Source organism: Cavia porcellus, unplaced genomic scaffold (genome assembly GCF_034190915.1).
Source record: "Cavia porcellus strain 051 isolate PalLab524CR breed Dunkin Hartley unplaced genomic scaffold, mCavPor4.1 scaffold_17, whole genome shotgun sequence".
Classification (NCBI taxonomy): Eukaryota; Metazoa; Chordata; class Mammalia; order Rodentia; family Caviidae; genus Cavia; species Cavia porcellus.
Window position 1 is genome coordinate 64,628,901 of NW_026947500.1, and position 20,609 is coordinate 64,649,509.

At 64.0% G+C, this 20,609-nt stretch overlaps 2 protein-coding genes across 13 annotated transcripts in view; one reads left to right on the forward strand and one right to left on the reverse strand.

Annotated features, from left to right (window-relative positions):
- Nfix (nuclear factor I X) overlaps positions 1-16,373 on the forward strand; it is a 77,770-nt gene extending 61,397 nt beyond the window's left edge. For 4 of the 7 annotated variants that reach the window (XM_063228464.1, XM_063228460.1, XM_063228465.1 and 1 more), the window contains exons 6-11: positions 207-343; positions 2,063-2,185; positions 4,252-4,427; positions 7,736-7,883; positions 9,565-9,656; positions 13,069-16,373. In XM_063228464.1, coding sequence (XP_063084534.1) covers positions 207-343; positions 2,063-2,185; positions 4,252-4,427; positions 7,736-7,883; positions 9,565-9,656; positions 13,069-13,083 — 691 coding nt within the window. In that variant the 3' untranslated portion in view covers positions 13,084-16,373. The remainder of the gene's footprint in view (positions 1-206; positions 344-2,062; positions 2,186-4,251; positions 4,428-7,735; positions 7,884-9,564; positions 9,657-13,068) is intronic. The other 3 variants (XM_063228461.1, XM_063228466.1, XM_063228463.1) reach the window with 3 other exon arrangements.
- Lyl1 (LYL1 basic helix-loop-helix family member) lies at positions 14,887-20,570 on the reverse strand. 6 transcript variants are annotated; one of them, XM_013150926.3, is made up of 4 exons: positions 19,415-20,570; positions 17,886-18,244; positions 17,706-17,797; positions 14,887-17,075 (listed from the first exon to the last, which is right to left on the reverse strand). In XM_013150926.3, exons 2-4 carry the CDS (start codon positions 18,215-18,217, stop codon positions 16,699-16,701), a joined length of 801 nt encoding a protein of 266 aa, XP_013006380.2. In that variant the 5' UTR covers positions 18,218-18,244; positions 19,415-20,570; the 3' UTR covers positions 14,887-16,698. The 6 variants fall into 6 exon arrangements, with proteins under 6 accessions (XP_013006380.2, XP_005003109.2, XP_013006379.2 ...); XM_005003052.4 differs by lacking the exon at positions 19,415-20,570 and adding an exon at positions 19,098-19,408; XM_013150925.3 differs by lacking the exon at positions 19,415-20,570 and adding an exon at positions 18,948-19,408.
- Positions 20,571-20,609: the final 39 nt, after the last annotated feature.

Here is a 20,609-nt window from a genome sequence, read left to right on the forward strand (position 1 = left end):
GTTCGGATGACAGGAGTTAGCCTTTTGGGTGGGGCCAAAGAGGTTGGGGGTAGGGGTTTTTGCCCACTTCTGGCAGCCCCTCCATGGCCTTGGAGCAGGAGAAGATGGCAGGGCTGAGGGCCATGGGGTCCCGGGGTCGGCCTTGCGTGGCTCCTACCTGTTCCCCAGCCTGGCCTCAGCCTGTCTGACCTACTCTGCCTCCCCAGCACCACCAAGCGCCCCAAGTCCATCGATGACAGCGAGATGGAGAGCCCGGTGGACGATGTGTTCTACCCCGGCACTGGCCGCTCCCCAGCAGCCGGCAGCAGCCAGTCCAGCGGGTGGCCCAATGATGTGGACGCAGGTACGTGCTCCTGGGCCTTGCCCTGCCAAGAACACCTGGGGCGATGGACAGAGGGCAAGGGGCGCTGGGGCAACGCCAGCTCTGTATGGGACCCCTACACGAGTGCTGGCTCTGAGGGAACGGGTGTCTGAGCAGGGAAGCTCAGGGCTCAGGGACGAGGGGGCATGGGCAGAGGAAGCCGCTCAGGCCTGTAGGCACTCTGAGCAGTCCTGGCCACTGACCGAGCAGCCAAGTGCCCAAAGAGCCCTTCAGAGGAGTGCGTGTGCACGTGTATGAGTGTGTGTGTGCATACATGAGCATGTGGTGGGGGTGGCTCCCAGCAGGGAGACCCAAGGACGTAGGGGAGGCCTTGGGCCTGGGGCTCAGAGCTGCCTATGTGGGTGAGCTCAGGTGGTCACTGTCGTTGTCCGGTTGCAGCCCTGGAGATGGCTCTGTTGTCAGGGCTGGGGTGGGCGGGTGTTGGAGGCAGGCGGGTGCAGAGGCCTGGAGATGCCTCAGCAGGGCAGGTGCGCCCTTCCTCGAGGGCTTCCCGGGTGCGCTGGTTCCTGCCGGAGTCCTCAGCCACGCGGCTCCACAGACGCCTTCCTCCGAGCTCTTGTTCTCAGCTGTCTGCTCTGGTGCTTGCCCATTTCACTTCTCCCTGCGTCCCATCCCCCACACTCGCATCCCCAGCACCCTCCTGCATCCCCACCCCCACCTGGCTGTCTCTCCCTGGGCTGGGACAAATCGCCAATTAAGCAGCCCAGCTGCAGGACGGGGAACAGCTGGAGAGGCGCTGTGCGGCAGCAGGGACAGCTGTGCACAGCTGGTGGGGCACCCCCCTCCCCACCGTGCCAGCTATCAGGTGGCACGCAGCTGCCGCCAGATAACACCTCTGCTGGTGTGGGGAGTGTGCCCTCCTGCCTCTCCCCTCCAGTGCAGATGTAAACGAGCTCCACTCTGCTTCCTCTGCCTGCAGTCCTGCAGTGCCCACTGAGTCCCTGTGTGTGGGGTGGCTGAGAGATCGGTCTCTGCTCCCTGGGCCTCCTAGCCTGGGCAGAGTGCGGGGGTCCCTGGGGAACACTGCCACCTGTGTCCCTTGTGTGTTGTGCCCACTGGGCATCAGTGCCAGAGGCTGGGAGCCCCAAGCTCAAGGCAGAGCTCAAGTGCAGCCTTTCTTGTGCCCACCTCCTGCCGGGCGCTACCCGGGCCTCCAGCACCAGGATCAAAGCCGAGCCCAGCCCCTCCTCCCACCGCCCAGGGAAGCCCTTCCGGCCAGACATGGGCCCAGGGCCCACCCAGCCCTGCAGCCTGGCCCTGCTGGGCTGTTGGATATGGGCTCCCTCCCCAGGGCCCACCAGGCTCTCCATCCCCAGAGGGGTGCCAGCCCCTTTCCACCAGTGCATGGCAGGGCCCAGGTGCCTGGGCATCGAGTCCTGTGCCCCTACCTCCCGCCATCCTGCAGCCCTTCGCTGCCCACCACGTCTGGCTCCCACTGGCTCCCCAGGCTGCTCTTTGCCCTGCTGCCTCGCTGGCCCCGCATCCCTGTCACATCCTCAGCTGCCTAGCACCCAGGGCCTCAGGGGCTCCTTCCTCTCCAGTACGTGGCCTGCGAGGCTCCTAGCCAAGGCCCAGGGGTCGCCACAAAGGGAGGAGGGGCGGGGCTGGGGACAGAAGGACAGCTGCTGGCTTCTGCCTCTGGCCTGCCTAAACCTGCCATTTGCTGCTCCCTTCCCCCAGGCCCGGCTTCGCTAAAGAAGTCAGGAAAGCTGGACTTCTGCAGCGCCCTCTCCTCTCAGGGCAGCTCCCCGCGCATGGCTTTCACTCACCACCCACTGCCTGTGCTTGCTGGAGTCAGACCAGGTGAGAATCGGGCGGGTGTGCGAGGGGCCGCTGCCCCAGAGGGGCTGGCTGAGCTGCCCCTGCTGGCCGCTTACCCCCGTGCATGTGTGAGGGTCGGTGCACATGTGTGCACAGGCCGGCCGCTGGGCGGGGGGCCTCTGCCTCCTCTGCCTCCTCCTCCTCTTCCTCCTCCTCCTCCTCCTCCTCCCTGCCAACCACCGCCTAGAGGGCCCTGTGGGGCTGCTGTGTTCCCCTGGGCTCCCTGCCCTCTTCTGGACCTGGTGGCTCAGCTGTCTGCAGGGCACCTCTGCCCTCCAGGTCTGCACTGAGAAGAGCACTGGGCCTCCCCGCCCTCCCCTCCCCTCCTCCAGCGGTCAGTCAGGGAGCCAGGGCAAGGAGGTTTGGGGCCTCCAGGCCCACAGCGACCATGGAGAGTGGGGAGCCCAGCAGCATGGCAGCCGCTGCGAGAGGGGGTGGGGCCGACCGCTTTGCTTGGACTCACTTTTATGAACTCCAGAGAAAGCCAGGTTTCCTCGGCCCCTAATGAAGCCGACAGCAAAGGCAGGCGAGCTGATTGGAAACAGGCAGGGCAGCCAAGCGGCTGTGCGGGTTGGGGCTGAGCCTGACTCCGGATGTGAGTGTGTGTGTGAGGCTCGGCCTGAGCCGGGGCTCTGTCCTCTCTACCCAGTTCCCCAGATCCAGGCCAGGGCATCAGGGCCAAGGTTGCCAAAAACTCAGCGGGCAAGATTCGGCGTAGTTCCTTGTCTCTCTTCTTTATTTTGATGCTGGGGATTGAACCCAGGTCCTCACTCAGGCTAAGCAAGTGCTCTGCCACAGAGCTGCTAAATCCTGTCTTAATGGGCTGCTCTTAGAAATCAGGACCCAGGTGTGGTGACACTCAGGAGGCTGAGACAGGAAGATCCTCAGCAGTTCAAGACCAGCCTGGGCTACACAGTGAGCTCAAGGCCAGCCTGAACTGCATAGCAAGACCCTGTCTCAAAAATAGATAGAAAAAAAAAAAAAAAAAAAAAACCCTATTGCTGGGTGCCATGGAGCACACCTGTAATCCCACCACTCTGGAGGCTGAGGCAGGAGAATTGCTGCAAGTTTGAGGCCAGCCTGGGCTGCAAACAAAGCAAGAACCTATTTCAAAAAACAAAAAAAGAAAGAGAGAAGAAAATTAAAATCATTGCCAAAAAATGAGCAAATAACATTTTAAACAATCTTTTCCAAAGACAAAATCCCATTCTGCACTCACAGGACTGTCTCGCCTGTGTATCCTGTTACCCTGTAATCTCTGTCCTGCCTCTGGTCACACTTTATTCACGAGAATGAGTGACCAGTCGAGCTTGGTGGCACTTGCCTGTCATCTCAGCACTCAGGAGCCTGAGGCAGGAGGATTGCTGTGGAGTTGAGGCCAGCCTGAACCACATAGGGAGAACTTGTCTCAAAAAAACAAACCAAAAAACCCCAACAAAACAAAAAAACCCACGAGTGACCACTTGACATGGTGGCACCTCCCTTTCATTCGGGCTGTGCTGGAGGCTGAGGCAGGAGGCTGCTTGAGTGCAGGAGTTCAAGCCCAGCCTGGGAAGTTTCATGAGGCTGTGTCTGAGAACGAAAGTTTAAGAAGCAAGGAGATGGGGCTCAGTGGCAGACTGCTTGCCCAGCATGTGGGAGACCCTGAGCTCTGTCCCCAGGCTGCAGAGATGAGCAGCTGGCCCTGGGGCCCTTTCTGCACATTTGGTTATCTTTCTAGTTTGTTAATATATTTATTTATTTTGCCTTTTTGAGACAGGGTCTCACTATGCAGTTCAGGCTGGCCTTGAGATCACTCTGTAGCCCAGGCTGGTCTCAAACACTCAGGCATCCTCCTTCCTCAGCCTCCCGAGTGCTGGGATGACAGGCATGCACCACCATGCCAGGCTTAGTATTTTTTTTGCAAACTGCATTAAACTCCTCCCGGTTTCCCTGAGCGGGGCTCCATGCCGAGGGCAGTGTCCCGCCATGGCCTCCCTGGGAACCCTTGGCTCCACGCTGCTGAGGCCACGCTCTGAGGCCATCTCCCTCCTGCCTGCCTTGCACAGGGAGCCCGAGGGCCACGGCCTCCGCCCTGCACTTCCCCTCCACGTCCATCATCCAGCAGTCCAGCCCGTACTTCACGCATCCGACCATCCGCTACCACCACCACCATGGCCAGGACTCGCTGAAGGAGTTCGTGCAGTTTGTGTGCTCCGATGGCTCAGGCCAGGCCACTGGACAGGTGAGTGTGGGGGCCACAGAACCTGCGACGCCTGTCTCCGCACCTGCCGTCTGTTTGCCCATCCATCTGGGCTCGTGGGGAGCATACTGCATAGTTCTGCTCTGGGTCCAGCATGGGCTTCCGTCTCCCAGCAGCTGTGAACCCTGAGTCTTCCGAGGTGCGCCTGGGCCACACTGCGCACCCCACTCAGACTATGGGTGCAAGGTTTGGCGGATTAAGCAGGAGTCCACTGTCCGGTATCCGAGCATGGCTGGGGTGCTGTCCTCCGTGGTATGAGACTGTCCTGGCGCCGAGGGTAAGGGCGGTGCGGGCGGCCTGCTTCCAGTGTGTGCCAAGCACGCTTGGCTGGGGGTGTTAGTGTGTTGGGCTGTGGTCAAGCCCAGAGGCCTTGACCACAGAAAGGCTGCGTCCTGCCGTCCCTCAGAGGCCTCTGTTAGCTCCTGACATGGGGCCCAGCTGGATCAGGGCGTCCTGGGGCGGCAGGCTCCACCTTTGGGCCAGTCATCACCAGGGACTTGGGGCTCCCGCATAGGGTGCACCCCACAATCGCAGGCCACAGATGCTCTCAGATGGACACGCCGGGCCCTGCTGGACGCCGCAGGTCAGGGCACCATGGACAGTTGTGTGGCTGTGGCTATGGCAGTGTGCAGGCCAGAGGTTGCTTAGGGCTGGAGCAGAAATGGTACACAGGAACTCACCACCCTGGGCCACTGCATGCCACTTGGAGGGCCGTGGGCCTTGGGCCACCTTCAGCCTGCGGCGTCTGTGAATTGCAGAAGCTTGTGTCCCCCAGTCCCCTGGAGCTCCTCAGGACCCCAGAGCCAGCTTGGCCGTGGTGGGCAAAGCAGACCTATGCCCAGCAGCTGCTCTGCTTTCTGCAGAGATGCAGCAACGTCCCTGGGGAGCCACGGGCCAGGCTCAGGAATGCAGAGCAGGGAGGCTGCCTGAGACACAGGGGCTTTGGCGGCAAAGTGGGCTGGGCCTGAGAACCAGCCCATCCAGGGAGCCACGTGAGCACTTGGCCAAGGCTGTGCCCTGGGCAGGTCCCCAGCCCCCCTCCGCTGTGACCCTTGAGCCAGTGTGTGGTTTCAGCCCCTTCGAAGGCTCCACAGTGGGGCAGCCACAGGCCCTGTTACCCTGCAGGACACAGCAGACAGGGACACAGGACTCTGCTGTGCCCTGCACCTGGGGTGCAGTGTCCCAGGCTGGAGATGGCTCTGGCGAGGGATGCAGGCAGAGGCCTGGTGCGCACTGGTAGTGGAAGTTCTTAGACCGAGGCAGTGTCTGGGATGGGTGCCTAGGCCCCGTCCCAGAGTGTTGGGGACCCTGGGGACCTCAAGGCGTCCGATTCCTACTTCTGAGAGTCTGGAGTCCCAGGCAGCTTTGCAAGAAGACACAGGTAGCACCAGGCTGTGGGCGTTCTGGGAGCCCCAGCAGCTGACATGGAGGCCAAGGCCCCAGCAGCTGACTGGGAGGAGACGCAAAGGGCACAGAGGGGCAGCAGCTGGTAAGCACACAGAAGGCTGTGTGGACTGGGGGTCCCCAACAGAGCAGGACGCAGGGTAGCAGGAGGCCTCGTGCTCTGCCCACCAGACAGAATGGGACTCCCAGCTGCCTGCTGACCAGGCTGTTGAGGTCGTGAGGTCAGAGCCCCTGGGGTGCCCGTTCCCACTGGGAGCTGGACGCCCAGCCTGGTTAAAGGTGACCTCTAGACCCAGAACTCGGTAAACCAGTCCTGTTGCATGAAGGTGGACTGGGCGTGTCCAGGGGCGCTGGTGGTGGAGACGGACTTGGAAGATGGAGGCAGACACCAGGGCGGCCAGCACTTCCGGAGAAGCCTGGGCTCAGGTGGCCTCTCTGGGAGAGAGACGGATGGACAGACAGACAGATGGACACAGAGCCATTCTTTCCCCAGCCTCTGGCCTCGGGGGGAGGGTGACGTGGAAACCAGGTAGATGGAGAACAGGCAGAGTCCTGGTTTCGCATCCCGCTGTGGCCTGCACCACTGTCCCGTGAAAAGGGACCCCGAGCACAGAGGCCTCTTCCTGGAGCGTGGTCAGGGCCTTTCTCAGGTCGTGCCCAACAGAGGACAGTGAACGAGCTGGAGGCCTGGGGCATGGAGGGCGGGGCACCCCAGGTCAGCTGAGGGTCTCGGGCCTCGAGTGCCAGGGACAGGCTGAGTGCTCTGAGGGATAGGAAGGCCAGCTATGCGGCCTCAGTGGAGCCTGAGGGCACCTGTGCCAGGGGGTCACTGCGGCTGCAGAGAGAGCGGGACAGGGGCCCTGAGAGGGCTTGGGGGTGTGAGCCAGAAAGCGCTGAGGACAGGTATGGCGTGGGCGGGTTGTGGGAGACCCCACTAGGGTGCTGGGTGGGGCCAGAAGGCCTGGCCGCTCCCGACAGAGACTGCAGACTGTCTGAAGCTGGGAAAAGCTGGGGCAGCCATGAACCCCAACTGGCACTTAATGAGGAGGATGGGATGCAGGAGGGCCCCTCACTTCCCAGGTGGGCGGGCATGGCTGTGAATTCCAGCGGCCAGTGTGGTTGGTGACTAGACAGATGAGTGGACCAGGGCGTCCTGGGGCGGCAGGCTCCACCTTTGGGCCACTGACCCTTGGTCCGGAGGCCAGGGATGCAGTGGCCTGTGAGAGCTCACCTCACAGACAGGGGTGTGGCTGCCATGCAGGCCACCCTTGAGGACAGAGCGGGTCTGGCTTGGAGGGGACCTGCAAACTGGAGCCATCGAGGAGGCGCACAGGGAAGACGTGGGTGCCACGACCCAGGGCCCTGTTTGGGAGGGCGCCGTTGGGGAAGTCAGTGGGCTTGCAGAACTCCGGAGGAACTGGAGCCCAGGGCAGCACGTTGTCCTGCTCTTTGGTGGAAAGACTGGTGCCCTGCTGTCCATGGGCACTGAGGCCACGATGCCTGGCCCCAGGCAGGCCATGGGGCAGCCGAGCAGGCGTGGGGGATGTCTGGGCTGTGGCCCACCTGTCCTGGCTCCAGGTGCACACATGGTGAGGTGGCGTCTGTTTTTACCCCAACACTGTTCCCTTGAGACTACTTGATCACCCGCCGGACACCCCCCCCCTTCCCATCACCCCCAGAGAAGACCCCAGCACCGCTCGGGACAGAGACAGACAGAGCAGGACCCCAGACTGCCTGGTGGCCATGCCTCCCACCCCTGAGCGACCCTGTCCGTCCTTCCGTCCGTCCGTCCGTCCGTCCGCACCTCGCCCGCAGAGCCCCGGCGGCGTGCCGGGGCACGTCTGTGTGTCTGTGCCTTCACGCGTCACTCTTTATGTTGTTCGCAGCCCAACGGTAGCAGCCAGGGCAAAGTCCCGGGGTCCTTTTTGCTCCCACCGCCGCCTCCAGTGGCCCGACCTGTGCCCCTTCCTATGCCTGATTCCAAATCCACCAGCTCGGCCCCAGACGGCGCCGCCTTGACTACTCCGTCACCTTGTAAGTGGACGTTGACACCAAACCCGCAGCGCCCAGCACCCCGGCCACGCACACCTCCTCCACCACGCTGGGCCGCACGGACGGGCGGCGGCAGGGCTGGCCCCGGGCCTCCGTCGCACCAGCTGGCACCCCACAAGCCCCTGCCCGCTGCTCCCAGCCGGGGCCCTGGCCCAGGCCCCCCTGGGGGGCGGGAGGGAGAGCAGAGTGGGGTGCCAGGCCAGGGGTGCTGGCGTGGGCGGGGGGCGGGAGGCACAGCCATGCCATCTTCATGCCTGATTGCTGTTTTTTTTTTCCGTTTTTTTTTCTTTTTCCTTTTTGGTTTTGTTTTTCAATTTTTTTGTTGTTTTGTTGTTCCCCACACACACACCCCAAGTTCAATGTGACCACAAGGCGACGCTACCACCATCCCCCTTTTTTGCCTGCCCCTCACCTCCATTCCGGCCCTTGGCCACAAGCGACAGGCGGTCCAGCTCGCATGGGTTTTGGTTTCTCCGTTCCTCTTTTCCACCCTGCTGTGCCCGCCCCAGCCTCCTTCTCCTCTATTCCTCTCCCAGGTGGCCGATCCGATCCGGGGACCAGGGCCCCGTCCACTCCCCCATCTCTCTCTTTCTCCCTTCTTTTAACACTGATGACGTGTTCTGTCAAAGGGAAGGAAAGGACACTGGCAGAAGAGCCCAGCTAGACCCGGCGTGAAGGACAGGACAGGAGAGTGGAGGCCGCCAGGCGGCACTGTCATGGGCGGGTGGCCGGGCCAGGCCAGGCTGGGCACTGTGGGTGGGCGGCGGGCGGGCGTGTGTTCCCGCCTCTTCTCCTCATGGTTTGAGTTTTCCTCCCCGCCCTCCTCATGCCATCCTCCTCATCTGCATCCCCATCAGACGTGGTCATGGTCATGGTCATCGATCGGCGGCGGGCGCAATGGGCAGGGTGGGCCGCATCTGATGAGCTGCTGCAGCGGGGTGGGCGGCCCGTGACGCAGACCCTCCAGGTTCTCTTCCCTCCCGGAGCACGGCTCCGGGCTGTATGGTCCAGTCGCCTCTTGGGCCACAGGGCAGGGTCCCCAGGCCACCGAGCTAGGTGGCCCTGTCAGGCGTCAACCTCCTCCTCGGTCACCGAGGCCCAACTCTTATGCCAGCCTGGCTGGGGGTCAGAAGAGTGTGGCACACACTCAGCCCTGCTGCCCCAGGCCCCACCCACAGCGAGCTCCTGGTCCCTGTGCTGGCCTGGCCCTCTGTGAGCCCTGCTTTGATCCCCGGAGCCACCCGGCTGGCCCTGGGATTCCCTGGGGTCCATGGTGCAGCATGCCTCCCCCAGCTGCAGGGCTGGATAGGTGGCCTGACTGGGCCCCTCTGCCCCCAACGACCCCATGGAGGGCACATGGGCCTCAGTTCCCCTGGTGTTGTCCAGCACGTCTGCCGGGGACAGGGCTGGATCTAAGGGCTCTCAGCTAGCATCCAGGGCCCCCGTACTTGCCCTGGTCTGTGGCTGAGGATCCCTGACAGGTGCCGGGAGGGACTCCTGATCCTGAGCACCTTGGCACCCACCTGACGTCCGGCTGCACCCTGGCAGCTGGCAGTGCTGCCTGCCCGACTCTCCCTGTCTCAGCTTTCCCATCCCGAAGGGCAGTGGCCAGGAGGGCCTGAAGGCCTGATGAGGGTCTCTCCTCTCTCCCTGCTCCCCACAGCATTCTCAACGACAGGCGCCCCCTCTGCCAACCGGTTTGTCAGCATCGGATCCCGGGACAGCAACTTTCTGAACATCCCGCAGCAGTCTCAGGTAGGGATGTCCGGGCACGGGGCGGGCAGGGCCAGGCATCGAAAGGTGGCCAGGAGGTAGCCAGGGTCCTGAGCTAAGCGGGGAGCGGCCAGTAAGCTGGCCACAGGCGGCAGGCAGCGTGGGCCTGCCCAGCTGAGCTGCCTCCCCAGGCAGCCCCCAGGCTCCTTGCTAATCAGCTAATTGGATAATTAGCTCCGACAGCCCTGGCCCCGGGGAAGGCGGCCAAGGAACCCAGGCTGGAGGCCCTCTGGGCAGGCTGGTGGAAGCCAAGATGGAAGCCAGTGGGCTGCTCTTCTCCTGCCCTCCCCGGCTTTGGTGGGCTGGACAAGGCCCAGAGGAGGGACAGAGGCAGCCTGGTGGGCGCCTTGCCCAGAGACCAGCCCCCAGGGCAGGGCAGGGCTGGCGGCCACCCTAGGCCCCGCCCATGACCTGAGCGGCCCGCTAGGGGCAGGCCAGGCCGGGTGCTTCTGGTCCCCACTGCCCTCTGCCCTCCTGTAGGCTCTGGCCTCCCGGCATGCACCTGGCACGTGTGCCTGCCTGTCCCCACTCTGGGGCCTCCCTGGGGGTGCCCAGAGGACACTGCTTGGTCCAGGGCAGCGGCCAGGCCATCACGGGTTCCGGGAAGGATCACGCAGATCTCTTTCTCCTGTGCATTTGACAAAAACACCCCTCTTCCGGCAGCTCCTTGGCGCGAGCCTGGGAAATCATCTCTTCCCAGAGGCCCCAGCGAGGCAGGGAAAGTTGCTGGGTGGAAGTTTCGTGTGTGTGGTTTGAGGGTTTTTTTTTTTTTTTTTTTCCTCTCTTCCTTTCCTTCCCTTCCCTCAAAAAAAAAAAAAAAAAAAAAAAAGCCGAAAACTTTGTCAAACTTCAAACTTCAGAGCTCCCTAGCGGCAAGCAGGGGAGGGGACGGGAACTTTGCCCCCCTCCAGCTTCCCACCCCCTTTCCCCAGAGTCACGTCTGACCCGTCTGGTTTCCCGGGGCAACCAGACATGATGTAACACCCAGATGAACCTGGACTTGGGGTGTTGAGGAGCCAAACAATGACTGCGGCAGGGGCTGGAGCCGGCCCCCTCTGCTCTGTGCCAGGGAGGCTGAGAGAGCCCTGCTGGCAGAGGGCGGGAGGGAGTGCCAGGGAAGGGGCAGCAGGCGGCCGCCCCGCCCCGCCCCCCGCGGGCTGGCACAGGGGCTGGGCTCTGCGCCCCCCTGCTCTGCAGTGAGCCTGCAGCCTGCTCACTTTCTCTGCTCAGTCTGCTTGGAGGTTTTGGGGTCAAAGCAGAGTTGGAGGCAACTTTGGGGAAGCTCCTCTCCCCCTCATCCCCGCCTCAGACTCTGGGCGGCAGGAGCAGCAGTCCCGGTCCGGCCCAGCGCTGTGAGCAGCGGGAGCCTGAGCCAAACCTGCCACCCAGGCGCAGGAGTCCTTGGGCCGGGCCAGGGGCGGGCGTGGGGGTACAGTCGGGGTGGTTTCCACAGTAACCGGTGACTTTAGCTGATCCCTGGAGCACCAGATGGAGAGAGAACAATGGAAAGAGGGAAGAAAGGAGAATTTTAGCAGTTTTGTCATTCCCTGGGCAGTGCTTTTTACTTAGTTTTAATCAATTTTGGACCTGGCTCAGGAAGCAGAGAGGGGCGAGCAGAAAAGGCCTCTGCGTGCCTGGCAGTGGATGCTGCTCCTGGGATGGGGAGGCATGGGGAACCCCTTGGGGCTGCCTTTGTCCCCGGCTCAGGTTTGGTACCAGAGCGGTCGTCTTCCTAGGAGGTACCTTCCATCTGAGACACAGTGGTAGTTCCCCCTGCTGTGGAGGTTAGGAGACCCAAGAGTGGCCAGCTTGGGGCCTTGGCAGCATCCACCAACAAGCAGGGTGGGTAGGGCCTCCGTGACCCTATAGGAAGGACAAGGGGCAGGCTCCCACCCACAGCTCCCTCTCCTGCTCTGGGGTACAGAGGTCCCCAACGGCCACCCCAATGAGGGGCTCCCAGAGTAAGCAAGCAGCTAGTGCCTGATGCCCTCCTCCTCCCACTCCAGGGCTCCCCAGGCCCCAGGGTGTCTGCCTGGCATTGGGTCCTCTCGAGGGCTGAGGATGGGGCAGGCACCGGGCAGCCCCTGTCCCCACTGCAGTGCAAGGGTCCTGAGTCTCCACTGGCTCTTCAGTGCTGGCTGCCGTAGTGGCCACTGGCCACACTTGGCCATGTCCATTTAAATTAATTAAAGGAAAACTCAGACCTCAGTCACACAAGCCAGACTCAGGACCCGCTGCCTGGGTGGCGCAGATAGAATTTCTCTCGTCAAGAAAGTGGTTTTTTGGACACAGGCTCTTGCTAGGTTGCCAGACCAGGCCTGAATTCCTGGGCCCGACTGATTCCCCCACTGACGTCTCTCTGAGGGCAGTGGCCACCTCGCCCAGCTATCTCAGCCCCCTTCTAAGCCTAGCCCTTAGCCCCCGAGTCACAGCGGGCAGCACACAGGTCCCAGCCTGCAGAGAGTGGGTGCTTCCACATGGAGCTGTGTGGGGTTTCTGGCTTCTTCTGAGAAGCCGGCCCGCCCTGGGCCCAGGCCTCTGACAGCCATGGACCCTGAATCCCCCACCTGTCACCGGGTCTCTGCATGCCTGGCTTTGGGTTGCACAGGGGGCAGGTGCCTGGCCCCCAGCTAAGTTGACACAGGGCCTGCTAGGGCTCTCAGGTGACCTCAGAAGTCCCCTGTCCTGAGGCTGTGCCTACCCTGGCCTGGCCCTTGGTGGGGAGGCAGGTGAGGCTGTCTTTGAATGAGGGCATTGCCCAGCACTCGTCCCCCTGGGCCCACCCTGGGCAGGCTTAGAACCAGCCGCCAGACAAGCCCATGTGTGGGGAGGTGGTGCCCCCTGCTGGTAGAACGGGGGATGAGGTCACATCAGGGTGCTACCGAGGGAGTGGGTGGCCCACTGTGGGCAGCAGCCCCTCCCCAGGCCTGGCACTGCCCAGGACCAAAGCCTGCAGGTCCCCCACCCCCAGCCTTTCAGCCTACGGGACCTTGGCTGGGGCGCCCAGACGGGAATTTCTGCTTTTAATCCAAAGAGAAAAAAAACTCAGCAAGAAGCGGGGCCACCCCGACCCCACTCCCCAAACCCTTCTGGGTACAAAAGCCCCAGACTGGCATCCCCCCACCCTCCAGGACCCGCACAAAACCCTGGACAATTGCAAACGCGGCCAGATCCTAGGTCTGTGCCAGCGCCAGCCACGGGGGTCCCACCCACCGGGCACAGTGCCCACGGGAAGGCCAGCTGGATGCCAGTGCCAGGCCAAGGGCTGGGGGATTCCCGGGAGGGTGGGAAGAGCTGGGCTGCCAGGGCGAGGGTCCTGGGGGCCACGGGAGTGAGGGGCTCCCTCCCTCCTCTCACGGTCACCGGTTTGATTTTCTTTTTCTGTTCCTTTCAGTCCTGGTTCCTCTGATAAGATCGACAAAGAAACTACAAAATGAAAAGAAGAGGTTCCTCGAGGGGGGAGAAAAATTTTGAGACATGGAAAAAATCCCCCAGCCCAGCCCAGCCCAGCCCAGCCTAGCCCAGCCCAGCCCAGCCCCACCGAAAAAAAGCAAAAATTAGACGTCGTCAGCAGCCACTCAGCCCTTCCCTCTTCCTCCTCCTCCGCCCGGGGACCCCCGAGGCCCCGAAGCAGCCCAGTTCTCAGAGACCCCTGGAAGGGGTCTCGGTGGGGCTGTACCCCGGCAGCCGAGCAGAAAGAACCAAGCACAGCAGGCTCTGCCAAGCAGAGGACAGCGGAAGGAACGGACGCGGCCGGACTGCCTCCCTCCCCGCCCCTCGGCCACAGCCAGCACCTGCCCCGGGGGACCCCACCCTCCCTCAGGCCCAGCTCCGCGGGGAGCCCGGAGGACCAGCCTGGGAGATGCTGGGTGCAGACCCTAGGACCCCTCCTGCCCCTCCTCCTGGTCTTGGCCCTGGCTTCTCCTAGCCGCCCTGGTGTGGGCTCGGGTGAACCCCGAGTGGAGGGTGGCCCTGCCACCCCCTCTGGCTGTAGGGGCAGCTCCGGGCCAGGCCCTTCTCCCCTCTCCCCACGCAGGCCAGGAGCCGAGGGAGGTGGCCCCTGGCTGCCCCACACCCCAACCCAGCATGCAGGCGCCCCACAAGCGGGGGCCCGGTGCAGAGTGGAGCAGAGAGGGGACTCGGAGCCCAGCGAGGAGGACGAGGCAGCCGCCACTGCTCGCCCATAGGTAGGCGTCCTGCGGGCCGCCACCGCCCAGAGATTCGTCCCCGGGCGAGAGCGTCTGCAGCCCTCCGGCCCCGCCCCGCCCCGCCGCCCCCTCTGCTCTTCGTGTGTTTTTTCCTCTCCATGGGGGGCGGGCGTCCTTCGAGTCCTCGCGGTCGCAGGTGGGGACTCCTCCTCCTGAGCGACTTGAGAACAGTTGGTCACACCCCATGGGAAGCGGCTCCCCGGCGCCCCCACCCGGGCCGGGTCCTGCCCAGAGGTCCTGCAGGAGCCTGGGGAAGGGGCGCGGCCCTGCGGGGAGCCTCGCCCTCCAACTGGCCTCTCTGTGCCTTACTCCTCCTGCCCGCCCCCTTGGCCCGCTCAGCCCTTGTGCCTCCCCCACGGCCCCCATCACAGTCTGAACACGCAAAGTGCAGGGCAGGAGCCGCGGAAAGTCAGTCCACGCAGGGTGGGTCCTGGGCTTTATTTATTGAGACTCCAGTTTGCAGCCTTGGCCGCGGCAGGCAGGAGAGGGAGGCGCCGTCCGTCCGTCCATCCGTCGGGGCAGGAAGAGGGCCCGCGGCCGGGCCGGGCGCCCTGAGGCGCCGCGGAGGACGCAGGATCGGATCGCGGGGCTCGGGGTGGGGGCCGGGCGGCCGGGCGCGACGCGCGGCCGAAGTGCAATGATTTTCCAGTTCGGTTGGCTGAACAGGGTCGGGGAGCGTGGCCGCGTGCGCCCCTCGCGCTCGACGGCGCTCGGGAGGGCGGAAGCTGCAGGCCAGCTGGGCCCGGAGGGGGCGGCGGGGCGAGGCGGGCGCGGGCACCGGGAGGTGGGGAGTGGAGAGGAAAAAACCCACAAAAATGTATATGGAGGAAGTGAACTTTTTTGTTTTTGTTTTCCTTGAATCAAGTGCAATGCATCAGAGTTTTCCTATCTTTGTATGTTAAGAGATTAAGAAAAAGTTCTATTTTTGTTGTCATGTCCTCGCGGCTCTGGGGACGCTAAAAGAACCGGGCCTGCCCCGCCCTGCGCGAGGCTAAGGAAAGATGTTTTTCCTTTTTTTTTTTTTTTTTTTGGTTCGTTTTCAGTTTTATTTTTAAGACGTTTTCCTGCGTTGACGAGGATGATTTGGGGTTTTTGTTTTGTTGTTCGTTCTCGATTACGGTGGGAGGGCTGAAAGAAACCTCACGTTTTGGGTTGACACACATGCGCACACACGCACACACCTCACCTCGACATAAAAACAAACGGAAAACCCACAAGATCAAAAAGGAAAAAAAGACGATAACAAATTACTTTTAGGATCATGACACAAAACCCTGGTGCTTCTGACATTCTAAAGTACGTTCTCCACGACACCCACAAACTACCGTCAGTTTAGGGTCAGTTCCGTATCCTGCACCTGCTGGGAACCGCGCATCTCGCTGAGCTGAACGTAGCGGGGCGGTGCGGCCTGGGCTGCGGGGTGCGCAGCCGCGCTCGGCCGCGGGTCTCCCGGGCGCCCCTCCCACCCCGCTCCCGCCCTGACTCGGGGCGCGCGGGGTCCCTGGTCCCCCGCACAGGTCCTTGCCGACGAACAAACACCTCCGCCCCGCCCCGCGACCCCCGAGCGCCCCTCTTTGAGCCAGACGCCAACTTGACCCTCACCAGCATCGCCAGGAGCGCGCTCCGCGAGGGGGCAACGTCCTCCGCGCCCCGGCCCGGTCCCTTGGCCCCCCCGTCCCTCCACGCCGCGCGCCCAGGCCCGAGCCCGCACGCACGCACGCACACGGCCGCCGCCCCGTCCCCCCCGCCCGCCCCTGCGACTGCCTTACACCCCGCCCGCGCCGGCGGCCGACCTAGTGCCTTGTTCTCACCCCCGTGCTGGCGAGCGGACGCCGCGCCCTGGGCCCCGACGCCCCACCGCTTCTCCACCCGCGCCGGTCGGACCCCTGCCCCCGCCCCGTCCCTACACCCACGAGAGAAAATACAGGAGCAATAAAGTCACGAGAACTCTGTCCCCCCATCGAGAGCCCCTGGGGCTCCCCGGCCCCGCCTCTGCTCCCCCAACTCTCGGGGCGCCCTCTCTCCATCCCCCGTTCCCTCGCAAGCCAGCTTGGGCCAGCCCCGCTTCTGCCCCTCCTGGGAGATCCGTGCGCCCGACCAGCACCAGCATCGCGGACCGCAAGGCCGCCCGTCCCGTCAAACAAGTTTCTTCGTAGGCTAAGAAACGCAGTATATACGTATCTCTATATATAGTACTAATGGATTGGTGTGCTCCCCCTTAGCGCCGCCGCCCCCGCGCCCCGCCTGGCCCCCGTCCCGCCCCGTCTCCGCACTGAGATGCATAAGAAACAAGGGTAGTTCGCTGTCTGTTTTGTTTTCTGGGTTTTCAGTGTCCTAGCGGAATGCAAGTAGCCAGCCCGTCTGTCCCCGCCCCGCCCGCCCGCCCGCCGTCACTGCGCTTCTGTTACACCATCTCCGCCTGACTCTCTGGCTTCTCCATTGAATGGCTAATGTGTATGTGAAATAAAGAAATAAAGAAAAAAAAAAGCAACCGTGCGTGGGCCTTCGCAGACGCCATCGGTCGCGCGGGGCCGCGTGGAGTGGGCGGGGCGCGCCGGGTCCTGTTCCCCGCCTCCAAGGAGCCACTTGAGTCCAGGACGCGCGCGTCTGGGACCTCGCCCCAGGGCGGAGCCCGGGCCAAGCTCCCTCCAGCGGGATTTAAGACACAGCTAGTAAGGACCCTGGGCGATGGTTGCCCTTCCAGACCCCCAGAACTGCTGCCCTTCCGGGGGCGTCTTGCCTAGCGGCTGTACGCCGGTCCGCTCCGACGCGCGCGACCCGGCGCTGAGTGTCCTGGCCCGCTCGGAGGCCCCGGGTCACCGCACCTCCGGACTCGGGGCCACCTGCTCCACTTTGATGTGCCGGGCCGCCCCGCCTGGGCTGCCGTCCGAGTCTGCGGGGGCCTCCCGCGCGCCACGGCCGGAGGCGAGGCCTCGCTGCCCCGCCCGCCTCCGCTGCCCGGGCGGGGCGGGGCCCAAGGCCAGGGCGGCCGCCTGGTCGCGCAGCAGCCGCACCAGGAAGCCGATGTACTTCATCGCCAGGCGGAGCACCTCGTTCTTGCTCAGCTTCCGGTCGGGCGGGTGAGTGGGCAGCAGCTTCCTGAGCTCTGCGAAGGCACCGTTCACGTTCTGCTGCCGCCAGCGCTCGCGGCTGTTGGTGAACACGCGTCGAGCCACCTTCTGGGGCTGGTGCCCTGCGCACGGGAGGGACGGACTTGGGGCCGGGCTTGGGGCTCCTCGCCTGTCCCTGCTCCCTGTGGCCACCCTGGTGGGACCTGCCCCCAGGCCGGGGCGTGGACTTTCTGCGCCCAGAGTACCCAGGCGTGGCCACCCACCCCAAGGCCCGGGGTTGAGAAGCCTGCGCTTCGAGCCCAGGGCCGCTCTTCTGTGCAAAGGCCCTGTGCCACTCTCCCAGCCTGTGATGTGGCTGGGATTTGTGGTCTGATGGTTACGCCCGCCTGTGGTGGCAGCCTGTGGCTGTGGCTGCTATGTGCACGGCTGTGGTTGTGTGTCTGACTTTTGTGTGGTTGTGTGGCTGTGTCCCCGGCGACTCTGGTCCCGGACCTATGTCTTGTTTGGGGCTCCCACGGCCAGGCCAGGCCAGGCCAAGCCTGCTGCTGGGTTTTGCACTGACTTAGGGGGTCACTGGTAATGTTGGAGTGACCCTGGCTGTGGGGATGTGGTCCTGCATTTGAGTGTGACCTGTGTGGATGTCCCCTGGATGCATGTGTGTGTACACAGGCAGACACCTCTATTGCAGCGGCACGTGGCCCACACACACGGGCACGCATGTACACACACGCATACCCAAGCAGGCTGCTCACCCTCGGCCAGGTCCAGCTCACAGTGGCTGGGTCTCCGCTTCAGCCGGCTGCCGGGGAAGATGCTGAAGGGCCCTGCTGGCCCGATGTAGACACTGGAAGGGGTCACACGTCACACAGGCCTGTGGTCCGGCCCTCTCACCACCCCCCTGTCTCTTGCAGCCCCGCCCAGCCCCCACTGACCTGTTGAGAAAGGGGTGCGGGTGGTAATGCAGAGCCAGGGCCGGCGGGGCAGCTGCCAGGGTCGAGAGGTGCAGCAAAGGTGGTCGGAGGACGCCCCGCTCCGTGGTCGGCATCGCCACCCCCAGGGGCCTGGTGTGACCCAGGCTGATCACTGGCACCCCCGGAGGCAGCCTGGCAGGGAAGACGCCCCTGTGGTCCAGCTCTTCGGGGGACAGGGGCCCTGGTGAGGCAGGTTTAGGGGGCGGGGTGGGCACCGGGCTGCGGGCGCACTCGACCTCGGCCTTCTCCGTCATGGTGGGGCCCAGCTCTGCCTGGGCCTGGGGCGGGCACATGGGCCCGAAGTCGGGCGGGGCACTCACCTGCAGGGAGAAGGCAGCCAGGTGGGAGGAGGCCGGTGTCATCTCCCCACTCCGAACGGGGAGAAGGGAGGGGAAAGTCCAGGCTCAGCTGGAGGCCACCATATAGAAGGGTCCCCCATCAGAGCAGGGGTCTGCCAGGTAGCTCTGAGGCATGGCGATGCCCTCTGATCCCGGGTCACCCTAACCCCTGCCAACCTTCTGATCTGTTTCTGACCCCAAACCCCTGTTTTCTCCTCCTCCCTTTTCTTTCTTTCTTTTCTTTTCTTTCTCTTTCCGGACAGGATCTTGCTATGTCATTCAGATTGACCTTGAACTCAATATATAGCCCAGACTGGCCTTGCACACATGGCGATACTTCTGCCTCAGCCTCCCAAGGCTGGGACAACAGGCTTGCGCCACCGCACCTGGCCCTTTGGCCCTCACTGACTCCCAGCTGCCATGTGGCCTTGGACTCCCTCCAGCACTGCCGCCCTCTCTCCCCAGGCTGGGGCCTTGCTACGCCCTACAACCCGGGCACTTCCGGTCACCTCCGCGTCTGGCCCCGGGCCCCTCCCCCCACTCTTGGGTGTCCCCTTACTAGCCGTGACCCCACGCTGGACGCGGGATCCAAAGGCTGGCCCGAGGCCCCCAGCATTGCTGGGTCCTGGCTGGCCCTGCACCCTCCCAACCACCCCTTGCTGGGTTCCAGGCTTGGGCGACTCACAAGCTGTGGGGCTGCGGCCCCCTCGGGCCTGTCCTCTGCAGTTGCGGGAGATGCCTGGGCCTCCCCTAGCGGTTCCGGGTTATGAATGAATGAATGAACGAACGACCGGACGTACGCGGAAGCGCAGGCGGCCCGGCCAGGCCCTCTTACCCCAGCGCGGGCTGGCTGGCTGGTGCGCGCCCGGCTCTGCCCCTCGGGCTGCGGTCGATATGCTTCAGACCTGTGCTCCCAGGCCGCGGCGTGGTCCCGTGCAAGTGCACGGCTCCGGCTGCCCGCCCCTTCCCGCCCCCGGCGGCCCGGTTTCCTCCCTCGCCCGGCCGGCCCGACGGCCGGAGGATGCTGGGCCGCGCAGATAAGCGCCTGGCCGCCTGGCAGGCGCGATAAGGAGCCGCGCTGACCCCGGAGGAAGACGGCGGGCGGGGACCTCGGCGCGCCCCGCCCCTCCAACCGGCTCGCTCCCCCCCCACCTGCGGGAGGCACCGCCGTGTGCGGAGGGGAAACCGAGGTAGGGAGGCCCGGTCTCTGCAGGCCTGCAGGCGGTCGTCTCTTGGTATCCTTGTGCCGTGGCAGGGGAGGGTGCCTTTCCGGCTGCGGGGCCGCGTGACCCCGGGCCCTCTCCTCCTCTCAGCACCCTGCCAGGTTCCTCTTTTCACACCGCCCCTCCCTGCTTCCCTTCCACCCCAGCCCCAGTGTGGGGCACCCGCCGCCACACAAGGTCAGGCCCAGGAAGGTGTGTTGGGGCGGTAGGGTTCATTTCCTAGGGGCCTTCCAGTGGCCGCTCCAAAAGTCCCCAGGATCCTGGAACTATGGGCCCCCAACTTTTTATTGATTTTGGCTTTCAGCATGTAGCCCAGGTTGATCTCAGGAGATCTGCTGCCTCAGCCTCCAAAGGGCCAAGATTACAGCCTGGCGGTGCCACACCCACCTACAAGCCCCCACTTGGTAGTGACCCTGTGTCCCCCAGGACACGGCCCCTTCAAGCACCAGCAGTGCGAGGCGGGCTCATAATACCTCTGCAAGTCCGAGGTGAGGGCTCCCATGTCGGGCTGACCCCTACCCAGGCACAGTAGGGCCGCTGCCCCTTGCACTGTGTACCTGGCTCCCCACCCTAGCACCAGCCAGCACCGGAGAGTGAAACCCAGGGGCTTGGCCTACTGCGTCCACCCGGAGGTCTGACCCCAGGACGGGCGGTAAAGGCGGGCTCCTGGCAGTCTGAGCCAGGCCCCGGGCTCAGGGGAGGGGAGCAGCTTCCCCTTGCTGGGGTTCAGAAGGCAGGCCGCTGGGTCCCTGGCGGTGTGCACGGCGCTTGGCAGCAGGGCAGGAAGCACCTGGTCCGGAGAGGATGCACAGGGCGCCTAGTTCCGGTCCGGCTTCCGCCATTGAGCCCTGGGAGAGCTGGGCCAAAGAAACCAGGCAGCCGCTGACAGAGCATGGGTTGGGGGGAAGCGGCGGGGGAGGAGCCCCGGGTGCAGGGGCACCAGGCTGCCGCCCAGTGGCCACTCCAAAAACTGCAGCGAGACCTTGCAGATGGCCAGCACTTTGGTCTTTGAGGACAGACTGGGTCTGAAAAGCCCAGATGAGCAGAGACCTGAGTTCTCAGGAGAGGAGAAACAGGCAGGAGGGGTCCTGCAGCCAGGCAGCCCATGGCCCTGCTGCAAATGA

Excerpts from the sequence above, each read along its gene's own strand:
- Lyl1 (XM_003468155.5), bottom strand. The coding sequence starts at position 18,286 with ATGACACCGGCCTCCTCCCACCTGGCTGCCTTCTCCCTGCAGGTGAGT. Across the intron at positions 17,798-17,885 it reads CCGCACCCCTTTCTCAACAG|TGTCTACATCGGGCCAGCAG; the intron begins GTCAGTGGGGGC and ends GACCCCTTCCAG. Across the intron at positions 17,076-17,705 it reads TGAGCTGGACCTGGCCGAGG|GGCACCAGCCCCAGAAGGTG; the intron begins GTGAGCAGCCTG and ends TCCCGTGCGCAG.